General features: G+C 44.0%; 1 protein-coding gene across 2 annotated transcripts in view; it reads right to left on the reverse strand.

The window, feature by feature from the left end:
* Nucleotides 1-217: 217 nt before the first annotated feature.
* The window catches only part of LOC129864952 (N-acetyllactosaminide beta-1,3-N-acetylglucosaminyltransferase 2-like), a 35,967-nt gene continuing 12,254 nt past the window's right edge, over nucleotides 218-23,930 (reverse strand). The window contains exons 2-5 of one of the 2 annotated variants that reach the window (XM_055937294.1): nucleotides 18,172-18,295; nucleotides 12,192-12,341; nucleotides 9,062-9,610; nucleotides 218-1,594 (exon numbers count right to left, since the gene is read on the reverse strand). In XM_055937294.1, coding sequence (XP_055793269.1) covers nucleotides 1,028-1,594; nucleotides 9,062-9,610; nucleotides 12,192-12,308 — 1,233 coding nt within the window. In that variant the 5' untranslated portion in view covers nucleotides 12,309-12,341; nucleotides 18,172-18,295 and the 3' untranslated portion in view covers nucleotides 218-1,027. The remainder of the gene's footprint in view (nucleotides 1,595-9,061; nucleotides 9,611-12,191; nucleotides 12,342-18,171; nucleotides 18,296-23,930) is intronic. The other variant, XM_055937303.1, reaches the window with a different exon arrangement.

A 23,930-nucleotide genomic window follows, 5' to 3' on the forward strand; every position in this document is an offset into this window, starting at 1 on the left:
CCACGGTCAACCCCAGGTTACGGTCAACCCCCGGTTACGGTCAACCCCCGGTTACGGTCAACCCCCGGTTACGGTCAACCCCCGGTACTTTATTTGGCACTTACTATAGTCAGTGTTTTACAGCATTTTAAAAGCTCTCTGTGCCGTCAGACACACAGTGTTAAAGTATCATCATAAAGGTCAGTCAGATCTCTTCAGACTGGAAGAAGTGTTGTGTTTTTCAGTTGAACATGTGCTCTTTTTATTGGATTTATTTTCCCAAGTGACATCATCCAAGAGGGACTCGTTTGGTGGAACGACCAAACATCTTTGTGGACATTTCTAACTAGCACGACCCAGACCAGCTGAGCACTCATCCATTAGCCTGGTTCCAGATCAGTTTGTGCCAGTCTTGCCAACTCTTTAAGGTCATTTTCACACCAAACAGATCTGGGATCAGGCTGCTCATTCACACAACCTCTGTCTCCAACTCCTCATAATACGGCATGGTACAGGCTCTTTGTGCCGTCAGACACACAGCGGGGAATCATGAAAGGTCCATCAGACTTCACCATCACAACCCCGTCTTGACCCTTCAGAAAGCTCAGAGACACGTTGGTCTGGCGTTGTGCCGCCATCTTTATCTCGGGATTCAAAACCTGAACTGTTTATCCAAGATTCAACTTTGAACATGGTTAACATCAACAACCATGATAATAACAACATTAAAGCTGCCAATGTTCGGCTGACCCTCCTAGAGTAATAATCCTACCCTCAAAAAAGATATAAATAGAAAAAGTCTCAAATTGTGGCTGACCTTTAGAATGTAACAACCCTACCAAGTGTCACAAGACAGTGGCCACTGACCTCTCACAGAGTTACTATAACAACCAACATAACAAAATGGCCACCTGTCGTGGTGTCTGGTCCAGGCAGTTTAAGTCACCTGTCTTCCCTGGTTACTGACAGCTCAAATCAAAAATGGCCACAGACACCTGTTGTCCCCAGTTTCTGGTAGCTCAAGTCAAAATGGACACTGGCTATGTAGTTACTGACAGGTCAAGTTGGGGTCATTGAGCCAGGCCCAGATCTGGATCATCTCCTGCGGTGTCCGGCTATGTACCAGCATCAGACCTTTATAGGCACACGGGTTCCTCCTGTACTTCTCCTCAATGTCAAACGTCTTAAAGCCTTTATGTTTCTCCGGCCCCAGCCCCAGTTTCCTCAGACACATCCCTGTGTAGACGTCATCGATGGGGTAGAGCGGTACGTGCTGCGAGGCCCCGTGGAGCCGCTTGGCCAGGTCCCCAGAGTAGAGATACCCTCCTCCACCCGCGTAGGGCGGGTACTTGCCAACCAACAGACTCTCTGGGATGAAGTACTTGACCTTTTTATCCCTGTTTGGCCCCGCGTTGGTGATCACATCCCCTACAAACAGGTCCCTTGCCCGGGGCCCCGAGAGGCCCTTGAGGAAGGCCAGGATCCTCAACGTATTGACAAAGACGTCATCGTCCCCTTTAAAGATGAACTGAGCTCCAGGGCAGCGCGTGGTCATCCAGTCCAGGAAGAGCACCTCCTTGACGGTCAGGTTGAAGAACGAGTCCCGGAAGTCCCACTGGAGGTAGAGTTGAAACATTTTTTTTTACAAAAAAAACAATATACAGATTTGAGTATTTTGTTCATTACTCCACTGTTTATCCCATTTTATATGTCATCACACTTAGAGTCTGAGTGTCCCTGCATCCCAGAGTGTCACTCACCAATACTGAAACATTTAACAAGACATACAGTTGAAGTTCACATAAACTTAGGTTGGAGTCATTAAAACTAGTTTTTCAACCACTCCACAAATTTCTTGTTAAAAGCTATAGTTTTGGCAAGTCGATTAGAACATCTACTTTGTGCATGACACAAGTCATTTTTCCAACAATTGTTTACAGACACATAATTTCCCTTATAATTCACTATCACAATTCCAGTGGGTCAGAAGTTTACATAAATACACTAAGTTGACTGTGCCTTTAAACAGCTTGGAAAATTCCAGAAAATTATGTCATGGCTTTAGAAGTTTCTGATAGGCTAGTTGACATCATTTGAGTCAATTGGAGGTGTACCTGTGGATGTATTTCAAGGCCTACTTTCAAACTCAGCGCCTCTTTGCTTGACGTCATGGGAAAATCAAAAGAAATCAGCCAAGACCTCAGAAAAAAAATTGTGGACCTCCACAAGTCTGGTTCATCCTTGGGAGCAATTTACAAACGCCTGAAGGTACCACGTTCATCTGTACAAACAATAGTACGCAAGTATAAACACCATGGGACCACGCAGCCGTCATACCACTCAGGAAGGAGACGCGTTCTGTCTCCTAGAGATGAACGTACTTTGGTGCGAGAAGTTCAAATCAATCCCAGAACAACAGCAAAGGACTTTGCGAAGATGCTGGAGGAAACAGGTACAAAAGTATCTATATCCACAGTAAAACGAGTCCTATAATCGACAAAAACCTGAAATGCCATTCAGCAAGGAAGAAGCCACTGCTCAAAAACCGCCATAAAAAAGCCAGACTACGGTTTGCAACTGCACATGGGGACAAAGTTCGTACTTTTTGGAGAAATGTCCTCTGGTCTGTTGAAACAAAAATAGAACTGTTTGTGGGCAGAACTGAAAAAGCGTGTTTGAGCAAGGCCTAGAAATGTGACTCAGTTACACCAGCTCTGTCAGGAGGAATGAGCCAAAATTCACCCAACTTATTGTGGGAAGCTTATGGAAGGCTTCCCGAAGCGTCTGACCCAAGTTAAACAATTTAAAGGCAATTCTACCAAATACTAATTGAGTGTATGTAAACTTCTGACCCACTGGGAAGAAATAAAAGCTGAAATAAATCATGGCCTTCTATTATTCTGACATTTCACGTTCTTAAAATAAAGTGGTGATCCTAACTGACCTAAAACAGGGAATTGTTACTCAGATTAAATGTCAGGAATTGTGGAAAAACTGAGCTTAAATGCATTTGGCTAAGATGTATTTAAACTTCCGACTTCCAACTGTATTACAGATCAAAACCAACATTGTGGACCACTCAGGGAGTTAAAAAGACAATACATTACCACACAAATCCGATATTATATTTAAAAAAAAAAACCTTGTCGATTGATGAACCGGTGTGTGAATCTAAGTAACATAATAAAATAAATCCAACAAAATCTGCCAGTTTCAGATAGAGATCTGTTTTGCACAACAAAAAAAGGGGGTTAAAAATGTAAAAACAAATATCTAACATTTCCTGAGCTTTCTTATATGTCCTTGATATAGGACAGCCCCTTAACCTTGTTCGTTATGATTTGTCTTTTCTGGCATTTATGAATGTGTTATTCAATGCGTTTCTATGGGATTTGGTAGTAAAAGGACAAATTCAATAGTTTATCAAATCTTATTTTTATATATATACCTAAAGGGGTCCTAAAAGATAAATAATAATAGCTAAATGATCCATGATATGACCATCTTAAAACAATTATATTTCAGCTTACAACCCCCACCCCACCTTTTAGGGGTTTTTCGCATAAAGTCCTCTTTAAAGTAACCAATCTCAGTCCTCTTCAAAGTAAAACATATAAAAAAAGGGTTTAGAAAAGCGAAAGCCTCCGTTGTCTTATTACTCACACTGCCCTTGTATGAGGATTCCACTGGGAAAGAAAATGCACAAATTACAATTTAACAAGGCACACCTGTTAATTGAAATCCATTCCAGGTGACTACCTCATGAAACTGGTTGAGAGAATCCCAAGTGTGTGCAAAGCTTTCAAGGCAAAGGGTGGCTACTTTGAAGAATCTCAAATATAACATATATTTTGAGATGTAGTAACCCAAAAAGTATTAAACATGATTCCACATGTGTTATTTCATAGTTGTGATGTCTTCACTATTATTCTACAATGTAGAAAATAGTAAAGATAAAGATAAACCCTGTAATGAGTAGCTGTATTATTGACACCCGGAGGAGGTTAACGTGTCTATTATTGACACCCGGAGGAGGTTAACGTGTCTATTATTGACACCCGGAGGAGGTTAACGTGTCTATTATTGACACCCGGAGGAGGTTAACGTGTCTATTATTGACACCCGGAGGAGGTTAACGTGTCTATTATTGACACCCGGAGGAGGTTAACGTGTCTATTATTGACACCCGGAGGAGGTTAACGTGTCTATTATTGACACCCGGAGGAGGTTAACGTGTCTATTATTGACACCCGGAGGAGGTTAACGTGTCTATTATTGACACCCGGAGGAGGTTAACGTGTCTATTATTGACACCCGGAGGAGGTTAACGTGTCTATTATTGACACCCGGAGGAGGTTAACGTGTCTATTATTGACACCCGGAGGAGGTTAACGTGTCTATTATTGACACCCGGAGGAGGTTAACGTGTCTATTATTGACACCCGGAGGAGGTTAACGTGTCTATTATTGACACCCGGAGGAGGTTAACGTGTCTATTATTGACACCCGGAGGAGGTTAACGTGTCTATTATTGACACCCGGAGGAGGTTAACGTGTCTATTATTGACACCCGGAGGAGGTTAACGTGTCTATTATTGACACCCGGAGGAGGTTAACGTGTCTATTATTGACACCCGGAGGAGGTTAACGTGTATATTATTGACACCCGGAGGAGGTTAACGTGTATATTATTGACACCCGGAGGAGGTTAACATGTATATTATTGATACCTGGAGGACGTTAACGTGTACAGTGGGGCAAAAAAGTATTTAGTCAGCCACCAATTGTGCAGGTTCTCCCACTTAAGATGAGAGAGGCCTGTAATTTTCATCATAGGTACACTTCAACTATGACAGACAAAATGAGAAAAAGAAATCCAGAAAATCACATTGTAGGATTTTTTATGAATTTATTTGCAAATTATGGTGGAAAATAAGTATTTGGTCAATAACAAAAGTTTCTCAATACTTTGTTATATACCCTTTGTTGGCAATGACAGAGGTCAAACGTTTTCTGTAAGGCTTCACAAGGTTTTCACACACTGTTGCTGGTATTTTGGCCCATTCCTCCATGCAGATCTCCTCTAGAGCAGTGATGTTTTGGGGCTGTTGCTGGACAACACGGACTTTCAACTCCCTCCAAAGATTCTTTTATGGGGTTGAGATCTGGAGACTGGCCAGGCCACTCCAGGACCTTGAAATGCTTCTTACGAAGCCACTCCTTCGTTGCCCAGGCGGTGTGTTTGGGATCATTGTCATGCTGAAAGACCCAGCCACGTTTCATCTTCAATGCCCTTGCTGATGGAAGGAGGTTTTCACTCAAAATCTCACGATACATGGCCCCATTCATTCTTTCCTTTACACGGATCAGTCGTCCTGGTCCCTTTGCAGAGAAACAGCCCCAAAGCATGATGTTTCCACCCCCATGCTTCACAGTAGGTATGGTGTTCTTTGGATGCAACTCAGCATTCTTTGTCCTCCAAACACGACGAGTTGAGTTTTTACCAAAAAGTTATATTTTGGTTTCATCTGACCATATGACATTCTCCCAAACTTCTTCTGTATCATTCAAATGCTCTCTAGCAAACTTCAGACGGGCCTGGACATGTACTGGCTTAAGCAGGGGGACACGTCTTGCACTGCAGGATTTGAGTCCCTGGCGGCGTAGTGTGTTACTGATGGTAGGCTTTGTTACTTTGGTCCCAGCTCTCTACAGGTCATTCACTAGGTCCCCACGTGTGGTTCTGGGATTTTTGCTCACCGTTCTTGTGATCATTTTGACCCCACGGGGTGAGATCTTGCGTGGAGCCCCAGATCGAGGGAGATTATCAGTGGTCTTGTATGTCTTCCATTTCCTAATAATTGCTCCCACAGTTGATTTCTTCAAACCAAGCTGCTTACCTATTGCAGATTCAGTCTTCCCAGCCTGGTGCAGGTCTACAATTTTGTTTCTGGTGTCCTTTGACAGCTCATTGGTCTTGGCCATAGTGGAGTTTGGAGTGTGACTGTTTGAGGTTGTGGACAGGTGTATTTTATACTGATAACAAGTTCAAACAGGTGCCATTAATACAGGTAAAGAGTGGAGGACAGAGGAGCCTCTTAAAGAAGAAGTTACAGGTCTGTGAGAGCCAGAAATCTTGCTTGTTTGTAGGTGACCAAATACTTATTTTCCACCATAATTTGCAAATAAATTCATTAAAAATCCTACAATGTGATTTTCTGGATTTCTTTTCCTCCTTTTGTCTGTCATAGTTGAAGTGTACCTATGATGAAAATTACAGGCCTCTCTCATCTTTTTAAGTGGGAGAACTTGCACAATTGGTGGCTGACTAAATACTTTTTTGCCCCACTGTATATTATTGACACCCGGAGGAGGTTAACGTGTATATTATTGACACCCGGAGGAGGTTAACGTGTATATTATTGACACCCGGAGGAGGTTAACGTGTATATTATTGACACCCGGAGGAGGTTAACGTGTATATTATTGACACCCGGAGGAGGTTAACGTGTATATTATTGACACCCGGAGGAGGTTAACGTGTATATTATTGACACCCGGAGGAGGTTAACGTGTATATTATTGACACCCGGAGGAGGTTAACGTGTATATTATTGACACCCGGAGGAGGTTAACGTGTATATTATTGACACCCGGAGGAGGTTTACGTGTATATTATTGACACCCGGAGGAGGTTAACGTGTATATTATTGACACCCGGAGGAGGTTAACGTGTATATTATTGACACCCGGAGGAGGTTAACGTGTATATTATTGACACCCGGAGGAGGTTAACGTGTATATTATTGACACCCGGAGGAGGTTAACGTGTATATTATTGACACCCGGAGGAGGTTAACGTGTATATTATTGACACCCGGAGGAGGTTAACGTGTATATTATTGACACCCGGAGGAGGTTAACGTGTATATTATTGACACCCGGAGGAGGTTAACGTGTATATTATTGACACCCGGAGGAGGTTAACGTGTATATTATTGACACCCGGAGGAGGTTAACGTGTATATTATTGACACCCGGAGGAGGTTAACGTGTATATTATTGACACCCGGAGGAGGTTAACGTGTATATTATTGACACCCGGAGGAGGTTAACGTGTATATTATTGACACCCGGAGGAGGTTAACGTGTATATTATTGACACCCGGAGGAGGTTAACGTGTATATTATTGACACCCGGAGGAGGTTAACGTGTATATTATTGACACCCGGAGGAGGTTAACGTGTATATTATTGACACCCGGAGGAGGTTAACGTGTATATTATTGACACCCGGAGGAGGTTAACGTGTATATTATTGACACCCGGAGGAGGTTAACGTGTATATTATTGACACCCGGAGGAGGTTAACGTGTATATTATTGACACCCGGAGGAGGTTAACGTGTATATTATTGACACCCGGAGGAGGTTAACGTGTATATTATTGACACCCGGAGGAGGTTAACGTGTATATTATTGACACCCGGAGGAGGTTAACGTGTATATTATTGACACCCGGAGGAGGTTAACGTGTATATTATTGACACCCGGAGGAGGTTAACGTGTATATTATTGACACCCGGAGGAGGTTAACGTGTATATTATTGACACCCGGAGGAGGTTAACGTGTATATTATTGACACCCGGAGGAGGTTAACGTGTATATTATTGACACCCGGAGAAGGTTAACGTGTATATTATTGACACCCGGAGGAGGTTAACGTGTATATTATTGACACCCGGAGGAGGTTAACGTGTATATTATTGACACCCGGAGGAGGTTAACGTGTATATTATTGACACCCGGAGGACGTTAACGTGTATATTATTGACACCCGGAGGACGTTAACGTGTATATTATTGATACCCGGAGGACAGAGGAGCCTCTTAAAGAAGAAGTTATAGGTCTGTGAGAGCCAGAAATCTTGCTTGTTTGTAGGTGACCAAATACTTATTTTTCACCATAATTTGCAAATAAATTCATTAAAAATCCTACAATGTGATTTTCTGGATTTCTTTTCCTCCTTTTGTCTGTCATAGTTGAAGTGTACCTATGATGAAAATTACAGGCCTCTCATCTTTTTAAGTGGGAGAACTTGCACAATTGGTGGCTGACTAAATACTTTTTTGCCCCACTGTATATTATTGACACCTGGAGGACGTTAATATGTATATTATTGACACCTGGAGGACGTTAACATGTATATTATTGACACCTGGAGGAGGTTAACATGTATATTATTGACACCTGGAGGAGGTTAACATGTATATTATTGACACCTGGAGGAGGTTAACATGTATATTATTGACACCTGGAGGAGGTTAACATGTATATTATTGACACCTGGAGGAGGTTAACATGTATATTATTGACACCTGGAGGAGGTTAACATGTATATTATTGACACCTGGAGGAGGTTAACATGTATATTATTGACACCTGGAGGAGGTTAGCATGTATATTATTGACACCTGGAGGAGGTTAGCATGTATATTATTGACACCTGGAGGAGGTTAACATGTATATTATTGACACCTGGAGGAGGTTAACATGTATATTATTGACACCTGGAGGAGGTTAACATGTATATTATTGACACCTGGAGGAGGTTAACATGTATATTATTGACACCTGGAGGAGGTTAACGTGTATATTATTGACACCTGGAGGAGGTTAACGTGTATATTATTGACACCTGGAGGAGGTTAACGTGTATATTATTGACACCTGGAGGAGGTTAACGTGTATATTATTGACACCTGGAGGAGGTTAACGTGTATATTATTGACACCTGGAGGAGGTTAACGTGTATATTATTGACACCTGGAGGAGGTTAACGTGTATATTATTGACACCTGGAGGAGGTTAACGTGTATATTATTGACACCTGGAGGAGGTTAACGTGTATATTATTGACACCTGGAGGAGGTTAACGTGTATATTATTGACACCTGGAGGAGGTTAACGTGTATATTATTGACACCTGGAGGAGGTTAACATGTATATTATTGACACCTGGAGGAGGTTAACATGTATATTATTGATACCTGGAGGACGTTAACATGTATATTATTGATACCTGGAGGACGTCGCTGTGGTGAGCGTTCTCATAGCGCAGCATCGCCGACAGATCTGGGTGGTGGTCCACGGCCGTGGTGTTGCCGAGCAGGAACACCGTGACAACCGTCCGGTTGGCGAGGACGCCGGCTTGACCCCACGACTGGCGGATGGCCTGGCGGCGGTCAAAGTGCGGAGTAAGGGATTTGACGGCCAGTAGGAGGAAGGGCGGCTCCCCTCTCCGGGTCTTTTGGCAGATGTGAGGCTGGTCCACCACTAGAGGGTACGACCGACAGCGCATGTAGAGCAGGAAGTCTTTAAAACGGGGAGGTAGGGAATTGTAGTCTTTAACGTCAGTGGTGACTCTGTAGTCCGGTTGGCAGGGGTCAGGGTTCAGTCCCGTGTCGTTGAGCCAATCAGGGACAGGTCTGACAAACTCATCGCTAGTGTTGTTACTGTTGGAGGAGGCGAGGATGGGGTTGTGTTGGAGGTCCAGTCTCTGTTGCTGGCGGTTCCAGTAGGCCTGACTAGGAGCCAGTTTGGACCAGAAGCGCTTGGAGGGCACAAGGACCTTGAATGGAGGAAGGAAGGACGAAATGAATAAATAAATGAAGTGTCCTAAACCGAGAACAACAATACATACAATAAAAAGAGGATTAAAAAAGACAATTCAACACTGATGATTTAACACAATTCAACAACTAAAGCCCTGTGCAGTCTTATTCATTTCATATTTAAAAATCACATTATGTTTAATAAATCACTGTTCATTTCATGAACTCCAAATATGTTTTATTATTTATTTCCCCCGAGCCTCCTCTTGCTATGGAAACGCTGAGTCTGATGGTGTGGGCGTGTTGACTGTAGAGATCCTACCCCTCATACCCCTTCAAAGGAGGAGGATACATATGCAAATAAGAGATGACTGGTCATAGGTCAGAATAATCAGATCAGATTGTGATGTCATGCTGAGGGACAAAAACTCCATCACACCTGAACATGCAAAAAAAATCCAGGCGTTAATTATTATTATTCTTTAAAGCTTTTACACTAAAAAAAGGGCATCATCATCATTTTCAGTCTTATTTCATCCTCCAAGTGAAACATGGTTCGTGTGGAAATATTATTCAAAACACAAAAAAGTCAACAGGCCCCGTCGTATTTGCAAAGCAGCCTCCACTGCATTCCATGTACGCTTGTGTCTAGACTTGATACTTACATGCGACTTCTGCTATCAGAATACAAGGATCACATTGAAAAGACGGGTCTAAACGCACAAGTGGCTTTGTGGTCTGACTGCGTTTCCCATCTGGCTGACCACTTCAGGAGGTTTTGGACGTTGTTACGTACGTTGGAGGAGGGAACGCGACACCCTGCTACATCTCAGCTCCCCGTGGAGTGAAACAGTATGGTGATGGGAGGTGCAGGACGACGGAGAAAAACACTGTTGACGGGGAATTCATTCTTCCTTCACACGGTGAGGTGGGGAAAAGGGGCTGGACGCAACCAAAGCAAAGAAAGTTAAAGTTAGAGTCCCCACCTCTTACCCGCCTCCCCACCTCTTACCCGCCTCCCCACCTCTTACCCGCCTCCCCACCTCTTACCCGCCTCCCCACCTCTTACCCGCCTCCCCACCTCTTACCCGCCTCCCCACCTCTTACCCGCCTCCCCACCTCTTACCCGCCTCCCCACCTCTTACCCGCCTCCCCACTTCTTACCCGCCTCCCCACTTCTTACCCGCCTCCCCACTTCTTACCCGCCTCCCCACTTCTTACCCGCCTCCCCACTTCTTACCCGCCTCCCCACTTCTTACCTAACCTTAAGCACCACCTGGTGCGCTAACCAAAATACAGGTGGTGATCCACCCAGGTCTTACCTAGTGTGCATAGACAGATTCAACACTACGGGTCATGTATACCCGCGGGCCTCTTGCCTAAACGTTCCCAAGGTGAGTCCCCCCCCGGGAACAAATTAAACAGAAAAATGACTAATACTTTAAGTGAACAATTTCAATAACCAAAAACACTAAGTCCTATTGGGATACACATACCCCGGAAGGAGCGGCTACAAAATAATATCCACAAAACTTTTACTGCCCGTCACAACAATCAACACAGGACATAAAAATAAACTATTTTCCCCTGACAAAGGAACACTGGCTTTTATCAAGCTGGAGAAGGAGTTGGTAATGAAGAGACAGCTGTATCCCCTGACGAGAGGGAGGGGTCAGAGCTCAATCCACAATGGGGCTGACCAATCAGCTGCTTAGAATCCAGGAAGCCATTTCCTGAAATGAACATACAAACCCACAACAACACAGAAACTGGGGAACGTAACAGACGTAAATCAGGCTACCGAAAGCGCGTACAGTGGGCACTGTTGGTAGAATGCATAGTTGAAATGGAATATAGAGCAGGAAAAGGGGATTGGGACACACTGTGACCCGGTAGACACATTTACACATAGATACATGATGTGTCCAGAACTCTCTGATCAGAATACTAAAGCTGCATGAACTGTCAAATCAGACACCTTCAATCATCAGTTAATCATCAAGCCCTTGATTAGTGTGAATCAGGGGAGATTGTTTTTGTATCACTGAACTTTGTGAAACTTCTGGGGGTCACAGAAGAGAGGTTTGAGAAGCAGTTTTACATCACAATGAATATTGTTGTGTCCGCTCTTGTCCTGTCACCACCCCCCCCCACCCTTTGTCCTCACCTTGTGGTGCCCACACCGCTCACCTTGTGGTGCCCACACCGCTCACCTTGTGGTGCCCACACCGCTCACCTTGTGGTGCCCACACCGCTCACCTTGTGGTGCCCACACCGCTCACCTTGTGGTGCCCACACCGCTCACCTTGTGGTGCCCACACCGCTCACCTTGTGGTGCCCACACCGCTCACCTTGTGGTGCCCACACCGCTCACCTTGTGGTGCCCACACCGCTCACCTTGTGGTGCCCACACCGCTCACCTTGTGGTGCCCACACCGCTCACCTTGTGGTGCCCACACCGCTCACCTTGTGGTGCCCACACCCCTCACCTTGTGGTGCCCACACCCCTCACCTTGTGGTGCCCACACCCCTCACCTTGTGGTGCTCCCTCCTCACCTTGTGGTGCCCCCTCCTCACCTTGTGGTGCCCCCTCCTCACCTTGTTGTGTCCCTTGTCCTGTCCTCCTCCTCCTCTGTGGAACACTAGGATGAAGATGAAGAGATTGACCGTCATCAACGTCACCAGAAATTTCAGCTTCCTCCTCAGGCCCGCCATGACCTCTAGCTACGACCTCTGATCTCTAGCCACCTAGAGGGAGGGAGAGGGGAGAGAGCGAGAGCGAGATGAGGGACACATTCAAGTTTGTTTATTTGTCATATACACAATGCAACAAAATGCTTAAATGCTTTACACACACGAATTAGTGGTCAACTCTTCATTAAAACATTTAAAAAAAAGAAATCTCCTCAGTTATTATGGCCAGTTAGTGTAAAAACACATGACTACAAATAGCCCACATTTCATTCTACTTTAAGGCCTCGGGGGAGGATTTAATGTCTTCACTTCAAGAGAACACGGGTTTCTAAGAATCAATGCTCCAGAATAATGCCTTTAACCATTTCCACAGAATGCATGAGCAATTTGAGCCGAATGGTAATCACACTGCAAATCTACTATTTATTCAAAACTACAATTTATTCAAACTCTGCTTGACTCTAAGATGGAGATGTTTGAACATTTGAAATATTTACTTTGAAATGGCCAGAAAGTCAGTCAGGACAGTTGGAAAGGTTATTTAGGGAAATTCAGTGTTTCTAGGCAGCGAATCACTGATCATGTGCTTTATATTCCAGAGCCCTCATGATCCTAATCTGTGGTCCTGGTCTGACTGATGACAACTGCACAACCTAGGAGACATACTGGCTGTGCAGGTTTGGCTTCCAACCCTGCAAGAGCACAGCTGATACAGCCAACCAAGGTGGGATCATAACCACAAGGATGAGGGGGTACACACATACACCCCTCCCCCTAAACACCCCCCCAACACACCCACCTCCCTCCCTAAAACCTCCCCCTCAACACCCCCTCACTAATCTGGACCTCATCTCAGAGTGACTTCATTGACTAGTTATCTCTACTGACACCATCACTGGGTGACTTCATTGACTAGTAATCTCTACTGACACCATCACTGGGTGACTTCATTGACTAGTTATCTCTACTGACACCATCACTGGGTGACTTCATTGACTAGTTATCTCTACTGACACCATCACTGGGTGACTTCATTGACTAGTTATCTCTACTGACACCATCACTGGGTGACTTCATTGACTAGTTATCTCTACTGACACCATCACTGGGTGACTTCATTGACTAGTTATCTCTACTGACACCATCACTGGGTGACTTCATTGACTAGTTATCTCTACTGACACCATCACTGGGTGACTTCATTGACTAGTTATCTCTACTGACACCATCACTGGGTGACTTCATTGACTAGTTATCTCTACTGACACCATCACTGGGTGACTTCATTGACTAGTTATCTCTACTGACACCATCACTGGGTGACTTCATTGACTAGTTATCTCTACTGACACCATCACTGGGTGACTTCATTGACTAGTTATCTCTACTGACACCATCACTGGGTGACTTCATTGACTAGTTATCTCTACTGACACCATCACTGGGTGACTTCATTGACTAGTTATCTCTACTGACACCATCACTGGGTGACTTCATTGACTAGTTATCTCTACTGACACCATCACTGGGTGACTTCATTGACTAGTTATCTCTACTGACACCATCACTGGGTGACTTCATTGACTAGTTATCTCTACTGACACCATCACTGGGTGACTTCATTGACTAGTTATCTCTACTGACACCATCACTGGGTGACTTCATTGACTAGTTATCTCTACTGACACCATCACTGGGTGACTTCATTGACTAGTTATCTCTACTGACACCATCACTGGGTGACTTCATTGACTAGTTATCTCTACTGACACCATCACTGGGTGACTTCATTGACTAGTTATCTCTACTGACACCATCACTGGGTGACTTCATTGACTAGTTATCTCTACTGACACCATCACTGGGTGACTTCATTGACTAGTTATCTCTACTGACACCATCACTGGGTGACTTCATTGACTAGTTATCTCTACTGACACCATCACTGGGTGACTTCATTGACTAGTTATCTCTACTGACACCATCACTGGGTGACTTCATTGACTAGTTATCTCTACTGACACCATCACTGGGTGACTTCATTGACTAGTTATCTCTACTGACACCATCACTGGGTGACTTCATTGACTAGTTATCTCTACTGACACCATCACTGGGTGACTTCATTGACTAGTTATCTCTACTGACACCATCACTGGGTGACTTCATTGACTAGTTATCTCTACTGACACCATCACTGGGTGACTTCATTGACTAGTTATCTCTACTGACACCATCACTGGGTGACTTCATTGACTAGTTATCTCTACTGACACCATCACTGGGTGACTTCATTGACTAGTTATCTCTACTGACACCATCACTGGGTGACTTCATTGACTAGTTATCTCTACTGACACCATCACTGGGTGACTTCATTGACTAGTTATCTCTACTGACACCATCACTGGGTGACTTCATTGACTAGTTATCTCTACTGACACCATCACTGGGTGACTTCATTGACTAGTTATCTCTACTGACACCATCACTGGGTGACTTCATTGACTAGTTATCTCTACTGACACCATCACTGGGTGACTTCATTGACTAGTTATCTCTACTGACACCATCACTGGGTGACTTCATTGACTAGTTATCTCTACTGACACCATCACTGGGTGACTTCATTGACTAGTTATCTCTACTGACACCATCACTGGGTGACTTCATTGACTAGTTATCTCTACTGACACCATCACTGGGTGACTTCATTGACTAGTTATCTCTACTGACACCATCACTGGGTGACTTCATTGACTAGTTATCTCTACTGAGACCATCACTGGGTGACTTCATTGACTAGTTATCTCTACTGACACCATCACTGGGTGACTTCATTGACTAGTTATCTCTACTGACACCATCACTGGGTGACTTCATTGACTAGTTATCTCTACTGACACCATCACTGGGTGACTTCATTGACTAGTTATCTCTACTGACACCATCACTGGGTGACTTCATTGACTAGTTATCTCTACTGACACCATCACTGGGTGACTTCATTGACTAGTTATCTCTACTGACACCATCACTGGGTGACTTCATTTACTAGTTATCTCTACTGACACCATCACTGGGTGACTTCATTTACTAGTGATTATCTCTACTGACACCATCACTGGGTGACTTCATTTACTAGTGATTATCTCTACTGACACCATCACTGGGTGACTTCATTTACTAGTGATTATCTCTACTGACACCATCACTGGGTGACTTCATTTACTAGTTATTATCTGACACCATCACTGGGTTACTTCATTTACTAGTTATTATCTGACACCATCACTGGGTGACTTCATTTACTAGTTATTATCTGACACCATCACTGGGTTACTTCATTTACTAGTTATTATCTGACACCATCACTGGGTTACTTCATTTACTAGTTATTATCTGACACCATCACTGGGTGACTTCATTTACTAGTTATTATCTGACACCATCACTGGGTGACTTCATTTACTAGTTATTATCTGACACCATCACTGGGTGACTTCATTTACTAGTTATTATCTGACACCATCACTGGGTTACTTCATTTACTAGTTATTATCTCTACTGACACCATCACTGGGTTACTTCATTTACTAGTTATTATCTGATACCATCACTGGGTGACTTCATTTACTAGTTATTATCTGATACCATCACTGGGTGACTTCATTTACTAGTTATTATCTGATACCATCACTGGGTGACTTCATTTACTAGTTATTATCTCTACTGACACCATCACTGGGTTACTTCATTTACTAGTTATTGTCTCTACTGACACCATCACTGGGTTACTTCATTTACTAGTTATTATCTCTACTGACACCATCACTGGGTTACTTCATTTACTAGTTATTGTCTCTACTGACACCATCACTGGGTTACTTCATTTACTAGTTATTGTCTCTACTGACACCATCACTGGGTGACTTCATTTACTAGTTATTATCTCTACTGACACCATCACTGGGTGACTTCATTTACTAGTTATTATCTCTACTGACACCATCACTGGGTGACTTCATTTACTAGTTATTATCTCTACTGACACCATCACTGGGTGACTTCATTTACTAGTTATTATCTCTACTGACACCATCACTGGGTGACTAAATTTACTAGTTATTATCTCTACTGACACCATCACTGGGTGACTAAATTTACTAGTGATTATCTCTACTGACACCATCACTGGGTGACTTCATTTACTAGTGATTATCTCTACTGACACCATCACTGGGTGACTTCATTTACTAGTGATTATCTCTACTGACACCATCACTGGGTGACTTCATTTACTAGTGATTATCTCTACTGACACCATCACTGGGTGACTTCATTTACTAGTGATTATCTCTACTGACACCATCACTGGGTGACTTCATTTACTAGTGATTATCTCTACTGACACCATCACTGGGTGACTTCATTTACTAGTGATTATCTGACACCATCACTGGGTTACTTCATTTACTAGTTATTATCTGACACCATCACTGGGTGACTTCATTTACTAGTTATTATCTGACACCATCACTGGGTTACTTCATTTACTAGTTATTATCTGACACCATCACTGGGTTACTTCATTTACTAGTTATTATCTGACACCATCACTGGGTTACTTCATTTACTAGTTATTATCTGACACCATCACTGGGTGACTTCATTTACTAGTTATTATCTGACACCATCACTGGGTTACTTCATTTACTAGTTATTATCTGACACCATCACTGGGTTACTTCATTTACTAGTTATTATCTCTACTGACACCATCACTGGGTTACTTCATTTACTAGTTATTATCTGATACCATCACTGGGTGACTTCATTTACTAGTTATTATCTGATACCATCACTGGGTGACTTCATTTACTAGTTATTATCTGATACCATCACTGGGTGACTTCATTTACTAGTTATTATCTGACACCATCACTGGGTGACTTCATTTACTAGTTATTATCTGACACCATCACTGGGTTACTTCATTTACTAGTTATTATCTCTGACACCATCACTGGGTTACTTCATTTACTAGTTATTGTCTCTACTGACACCATCACTGGGTGACTTCATTTACTAGTTATTATCTCTACTGACACCATCACTGGGTTACTTCATTTACTAGTTATTGTCTGCACTGACACCGGGTGAAATGCAAAAATTGGCAAATCATTTGCATTTAAACTGAGGCTAAACGTTTGCTTTGATTTTGTTGACAAGAACATATTGTGTTGTATTGAACTGCTGCTAAGACCTGGTCACCACCTGGTCGGCATCACACAAAAAAGACAGGATTCCTGTTCTGACAAAATCAAATATTTACATTCTTCTCTTGCTATTCGAGTTGGAATGAGCAGAACAACCCACCTGAGCAAGGCTGAAAGCAGGCTCTCTCCCTCCCCCACTAACCCTTCTCAGAGTACTTCTCTCATTGAAACACAATGCCCTCCTCTTACCCACCATAATCCTCCCCCCTCTATGTCTGATTTCTTCCTCTCACTACTTCCAGGTGTCCTTTATCTTGCTTCCTCATCTCTCCCTCATTCTACCCTTTCGCTGTCTTGTGTTTCAGTTCCGCTGCCTCCTAGCAACAACTCTGCCCCAGTGCTTTCAGGCCCCCTGTGTCCTCTCATCCTCCCTCTTCTTCATTCTCTCTCCCTCAGCATACCTCCCCTCACATCTATAGTACACAAGCAATCTTTATTGCATTGACTACCTACTGTTCTTTTACCTGTGTAGGTGGAGTGTGTTTCAGGCAGTGTGTGAGTGAGCATAACAGTTGGTTTTACCTGTGCGGTGGGTGGAGTGTGTGTGTGTGTGTGGGTGGAGTGTGTGTGTGTGTGTGTGTGTGTGTAACGGGAGTTGGTTTTACCTGTGCGGCGGGTGGAGTGTGTTTCAGGCTTCACTGTCCTCACAGCTCTTAACCCATACTGAGTCCCACCCCCTGGGCAACAGCAGCCAATGGTACAAAGAGGGGGGAGGGGTCTGGCACTAACCTGTAGGCAAGAAAGACCAACTGTGTCAACACCTCACGATAGAGATGACCAAGAACAGTATGAGACACTGTGTTCAGAACTAAGCTGTTCTCAAACACACAGAGAACGAGAGAGGCAAATATTATTCCCACCCAAGGCCTCAAGACGAGTCTAAATTCTTGCCTTGTGGATTTGTTGTGTCATTTCTTTCATTCTACCACTGCTGAGGGCTTCTGTTATTTACAATCAATCAGACATTCTGTGGACTCTCTCATTTCAGTGCCACCTAGACATGCTGTTGCATGATGGTCCTGGTCTCATGCTCTACAGCAGGGTACAGAGAACTGTGATAATCATTAACTTATTGGCTTTCTGAGCAAACAAGAGGGGTCAGCAACAAGAAAAAGCAGGCAGCCACTCAACACACTGTGGGACATGTGAAAAGTGATCCCAGGACCGTCCCGGGATCCTGGTTACCCATGTTAATTCCTACTAGGCTTGGGAGGTATCCAGACTGTCATACCAACCTTGTGCCATAATGGGATATCCGGGAATACCGGCACTGAACACTAGGGGGTGCTACTGTAATCCAAAGGTTAGCAATGCTAACAAGTACATGTAAAATCCCATAGAGAATGCTAACTAAATGCTAAAGAGTGCATTGATTAGCAGAACAGACATCCCAGCTCAAAGTTATACAAGGATCTCAAAAATGCTACCTCACAGATTGCTGCACACACACAAAACAAATAGACAGGAAGGATCTTGATCCAGGAGGGAATTATCTGCTGTTACCAAGCGAAACTTGATTTTGGAAGAAGCTAACCACTTAGCAATCCAAACTGCACAACTGCAGAGTATTTAGCACATTTTAGACAGTTATCAACTAAGTTACCTAGCTGGCAAACATTTAGTTGTGAATTGCGTCATGTAACTACATCACCTGACTCACAAGGCTCCGGTCTCTCATTGTGTGCTTGTAAACAAACACCAAGTGACGGGGGACTAGCGCTATGCTTCATAATGAAACATTGTGATCGGTGAAATGAAGGACACAATCTTCTTTATCTCCTAACGTATTTCACAAGCTGACTTCAGGTATTTACTTAAAAAGCATTCACATTTATAAAAATGTTATAAAACTTTAAAATAAATACTTAACATTGTTGACGGTATTGTAAAAATCATCCCTTTGGCCATTTCCAAATAGCCCGTTATACCGCCCAGGCCTAAACCCTACTATACATGTATATATGTGTAACCCTACATGTGTATCCCTACTATACGTGTAACCACAAATGACGAAGGGTGATAGAGAGACGTAGGCCGAGGTCTAGGTTTGTGTCAGCACACCAAAAATGTGTAGAGTGGACCACACTATTCACACACTGTCAGACTGATGGCAGTGAGTCAGACACACTCTCAGTTGCCTACGTTACTGGGATATTTACAGTACATTTTAAAACTACAGAGCAAGAACGTCCGTTGCCAAGCACCCAAACTCTCTCGGCAGGCACAGGACAGTCCGTTGCTAATGTAAATTGAAAAGTTTGATGTTAATATTATGTACATTTGAATCTCATCACGGTGCCTCTGCTAGAAATCTCTTCAATTTGAATAAGTCCTAAATCAGTCTCTGAAGACTAGAGGTCGCAGCCAAAGACCTCATTAAACAATTATACGAGATAACAGCAGGAAGGAAGTCTAACTCAAACACACACCCTCATTACCTCTGACCATAATACTGCTCTGACTGTTGGCTGATGAATACAAATAAAATGGAGTAGTTTGAAATGCAAAATATCATTTTTCATAGTGTGCAATGCAAGTGGAGTCTAAGCAGAATGATGTCATGCTGAATGAAGCTTGTTAGGAGAGCTGTCCAGCCAGACAATGGGAGAATCTCAATTAGAAACTCCTCGCGTCCTCTCTCCTCCTCAAAAACCCATTGGATGAGAAAGCCAGATGTCTCTCCCCTCTGACCTTCTCCTCCAATGGGTTTTGAGAAGGAAGCGAGGAGGGAGAGTACGAGAGGACGTGAGGAGTATGCAATTGAGATGCTCCCATTGTGCTTCAGTCTAAAGTGGCTTCATCTCTTCTCTATCTGGACTTATTGGAAATCATGTGACGGTCTAAGCAATATGGTGGACGTATCCTGGAAGTTAATCATGTGACTGGACTTATTGGAAATCATGTGACGGTCTAAGCAATATGGTGGACGTATCCTGGAAGTTATTTTTTCCCCATAAATGTATTATGAAAATGACGTTAATGATTTTAGCTTTTTAATGGAAATTCCAAAGCCAAAATTAGTGAACATTTAATTGCCAAAATATTGAAAATATTCCATTGTCTGTCAGGTCCAAATAGAAAAATAGGAAATTACTATGAAATAGTAAAATGTATATGAAATAATCCTGACAAAATCCTTTCACTAGTTCTTCAAAGTAGATGAGGTATACTTTCAAAAACGGTCATCTCAGTCCCTCTCTCGTCGTTGTGTTCATTCCTCTCTCGAAGTCTGTGTGTAAATAACCTAACGTAGCAGGCATAAATAAAGTGTAGGCCTATCCATCCAGAGAAGTGTATACCATGAGGAGATGCTCATGTCTCTGCCCTCAATGGGAGTCGTTGTCCCAAAGGCAGGAAGGCGACAACTTTATGTTCAATAGAAGCCTATAGAAACGCATTGGGTTTATTTAGGCCAGATTTTGGCGAAAGTGAAACTTCTCGGGTCGCCTCTTCGTCCCTGAGCTGGGAAAAACTGCCGCAATGGATTATGGTCATTGTAATGAATGAAAGTTTCTACACTGAACTGGGTGAATATTTGCTTAATGAAAACTACTCCCTTCAGCCCAGCGTCCCACATCCTTCTCGACTTGATTTCTCTGGTGAATGAAATCTAGCGCTGGGCTCACACACAAAACTAAATGGAATTCAAGAAACTGAACCGATGTCTGTCAATGAGTTGTTTAATAACCCCTCCCCTCCAAAAAAGAGAGGTTGGTTAATCACTCAGCACTACGAGACTAACTTACAAATCAACAGGAGAAACGTGTCAGCTGACATGACTAACTGAGTGACTGCTGATGGACAAACACATTTCAAAATGGCACTTGGTCTAGTCTACTATTTTAACTGCGTTCCAAAAGGTCGGGGGCCCCGTTTCTGGAAATTGATCCGTGGGCCTATAAAAGTTGACCTCCCTGATTTAGAGGCTATTAAAAAATAAATACATACACTTAAATCAAGCGTTTTATGTTTTCAGAACTTGAAAGTGGTCTGTCAACAAATGTCCTCATCCTAGACCATCTATTCTGTCGATCCAGCTGTATGTCAACAATCCTAAATGATTAGAAAAGATAAGCACCAAGTCATTTCCTGATTTGTGGCGCTCATCTTATCCCTCATTGGGTGTTAAGTCATATAGCACAATGTTGTAATTGTTGACCTGCGAAGTGGACTCATCTTGACATGACACTAAAGACTCAATCATGGACACTGACTGACAGTTGTGGCTGCTTTGCGTGATGTATTGTCTTTACCTTCTTGCCGTTGTCTGGGCCCAATAATGTTTGTACCCTGTTTTGTGCTGCTACCATGTTGTGTTGCTGCCGCCATGCTTGTGTCGTCATGTGTTGCCGCCATGCTTGTGTCGTCATGTGTTGCCGCCATGCTTGTGTCGTCATGTGTTGCCGCCATGGTGCTGTGTCGTCATGTGTTGCCGCCATGGTGCTGTGTCGTCATGTGTTGCCGCCATGGTGCTGTGTCGTCATGTGTTGCCGCCATGGTGCTGTGTCGTCATGTGTTGCCGCCATGGTGCTGTGTCGTCATGTGTTGCCGCCATGGTGCTGTGTCGTCATGTGTTGCCGCCATGGTGCTGTGTCGTCATGTGTTGCCGCCATGGTGCTGTGTCGTCATGTGTTGCCGCCATGGTGCTGTGTCGTCATGTGTTGCCGCCATGGTGCTGTGTCGTCATGTGTTGCCGCCATGGTGCTGTGTCGTCATGTGTTGCCGCCATGGTGCTGTGTCGTCATGTGTTGCCGCCATGGTGCTGTGTCGTCATGTGTTGCCGCCATGGTGCTGTGTCGTCATGTGTTGCCGCCATGGTGCTGTGTCGTCATGTGTTGCCGCCATGGTGCTGTGTCGTCATGTGTTGCCGCCATGGTGCTGTGTCGTCATGTGTTGCCGCCATGGTGCTGTGTCGTCATGTGTTGCCGCCATGGTGCTGTGTCGTCATGTGTTGCCGCCATGGTGCTGTGTCGTCATGTGTTGCCGCCATGGTGCTGTGTCGTCATGTGTTGCCGCCATGGTGCTGTGTCGTCATGTGTTGCCGCCATGGTGCTGTGTCGTCATGTGTTGCCGCCATGGTGCTGTGTCGTCATGTGTTGCCGCCATGGTGCTGTGTCGTCATGTGTTGCCGCCATGGTGCTGTGTCGTCATGTGTTGCCGCCATGGTGCTGTGTCGTCATGTGTTGCCGCCATGGTGCTGTGTCGTCATGTGTTGCCGCCATGGTGCTGTGTCGTCATGTGTTGCCGCCATGGTGCTGTGTCGTCATGTGTTGCCGCCATGGTGCTGTGTCGTCATGTGTTGCCGCCATGGTGCTGTGTCGTCATGTGTTGCCGCCATGGTGCTGTGTCGTCATGTGTTGCCGCCATGGTGCTGTGTCGTCATGTGTTGCCGCCATGGTGCTGTGTCGTCATGTGTTGCCGCCATGGTGCTGTGTCGTCATGTGTTGCCGCCATGGTGCTGTGTCGTCATGTGTTGCCGCCATGGTGCTGTGTCGTCATGTGTTGCCGCCATGGTGCTGTGTCGTCATGTGTTGCCGCCATGGTGCTGTGTCGTCATGTGTTGCCGCCATGGTGCTGTGTCGTCATGTGTTGCCGCCATGGTGCTGTGTCGTCGTGTGTTGCCGCCATGGTGCTGTGTCGTCATGTGTTGCTGCCATGGTGCTGTGTCGTCGTGTGTTTCTCTTCATGTTGTCTCGTCGTGATGCGTATTTTGTCCTATATGTTTAGCAGGCCTTTTGCCTTTTAATAAGCCGTCATTGTCAATAAGTATTTGTTCTTAACTGACTTGCCTAGTTAAAGTTTAAATAAACACTACTGTTGAGGTGGGAAAACATCTGACAAAACGTTGATATAAACGTGTTAACGGGGACACCGACATTCACAGATGCATACAAGAGGATGCTGAGACATTGGTGATTTACCCACAAATCACTGGCAGCTTATACAGTAGACTCTGTTGGGGTCCTTCCATACAGTAGACTGTGTTGGGGTCTATTTTAATAGCCTACAGTAGACTCTGTTGGGGTCTGTTTTAATAGCCTACAGTAGACTGTGTTGGGGTCTATTTTAATAGCCTACAGTAGACTCTGTTGGGGTCTATTTTAATAGCCTACAGTAGACTCTGTTGGGGTCTGTTTTAATAGCCTACAGTAGACTCTGTTGGGGTCTGTTTTAATAGCCTACAGTAGACTCTGTTGGGGTCTATTTTAATAGCCTACAGTAGACTCTGTTGGGGTCTATTTTAATAGCCTACAGTAGACTCTGTTGGGGTCTATTTTAATAGCCTACAGTAGACTCTGTTGGGGTCTATTTTAATAGCCTACAGTAGACTCTGTTGGGGTCTATTTTAATAGCCTACAGTAGA

Source organism: Salvelinus fontinalis, chromosome 1, assembly GCF_029448725.1.
Source record: "Salvelinus fontinalis isolate EN_2023a chromosome 1, ASM2944872v1, whole genome shotgun sequence".
Taxonomy (NCBI): domain Eukaryota; kingdom Metazoa; phylum Chordata; class Actinopteri; order Salmoniformes; family Salmonidae; genus Salvelinus; species Salvelinus fontinalis.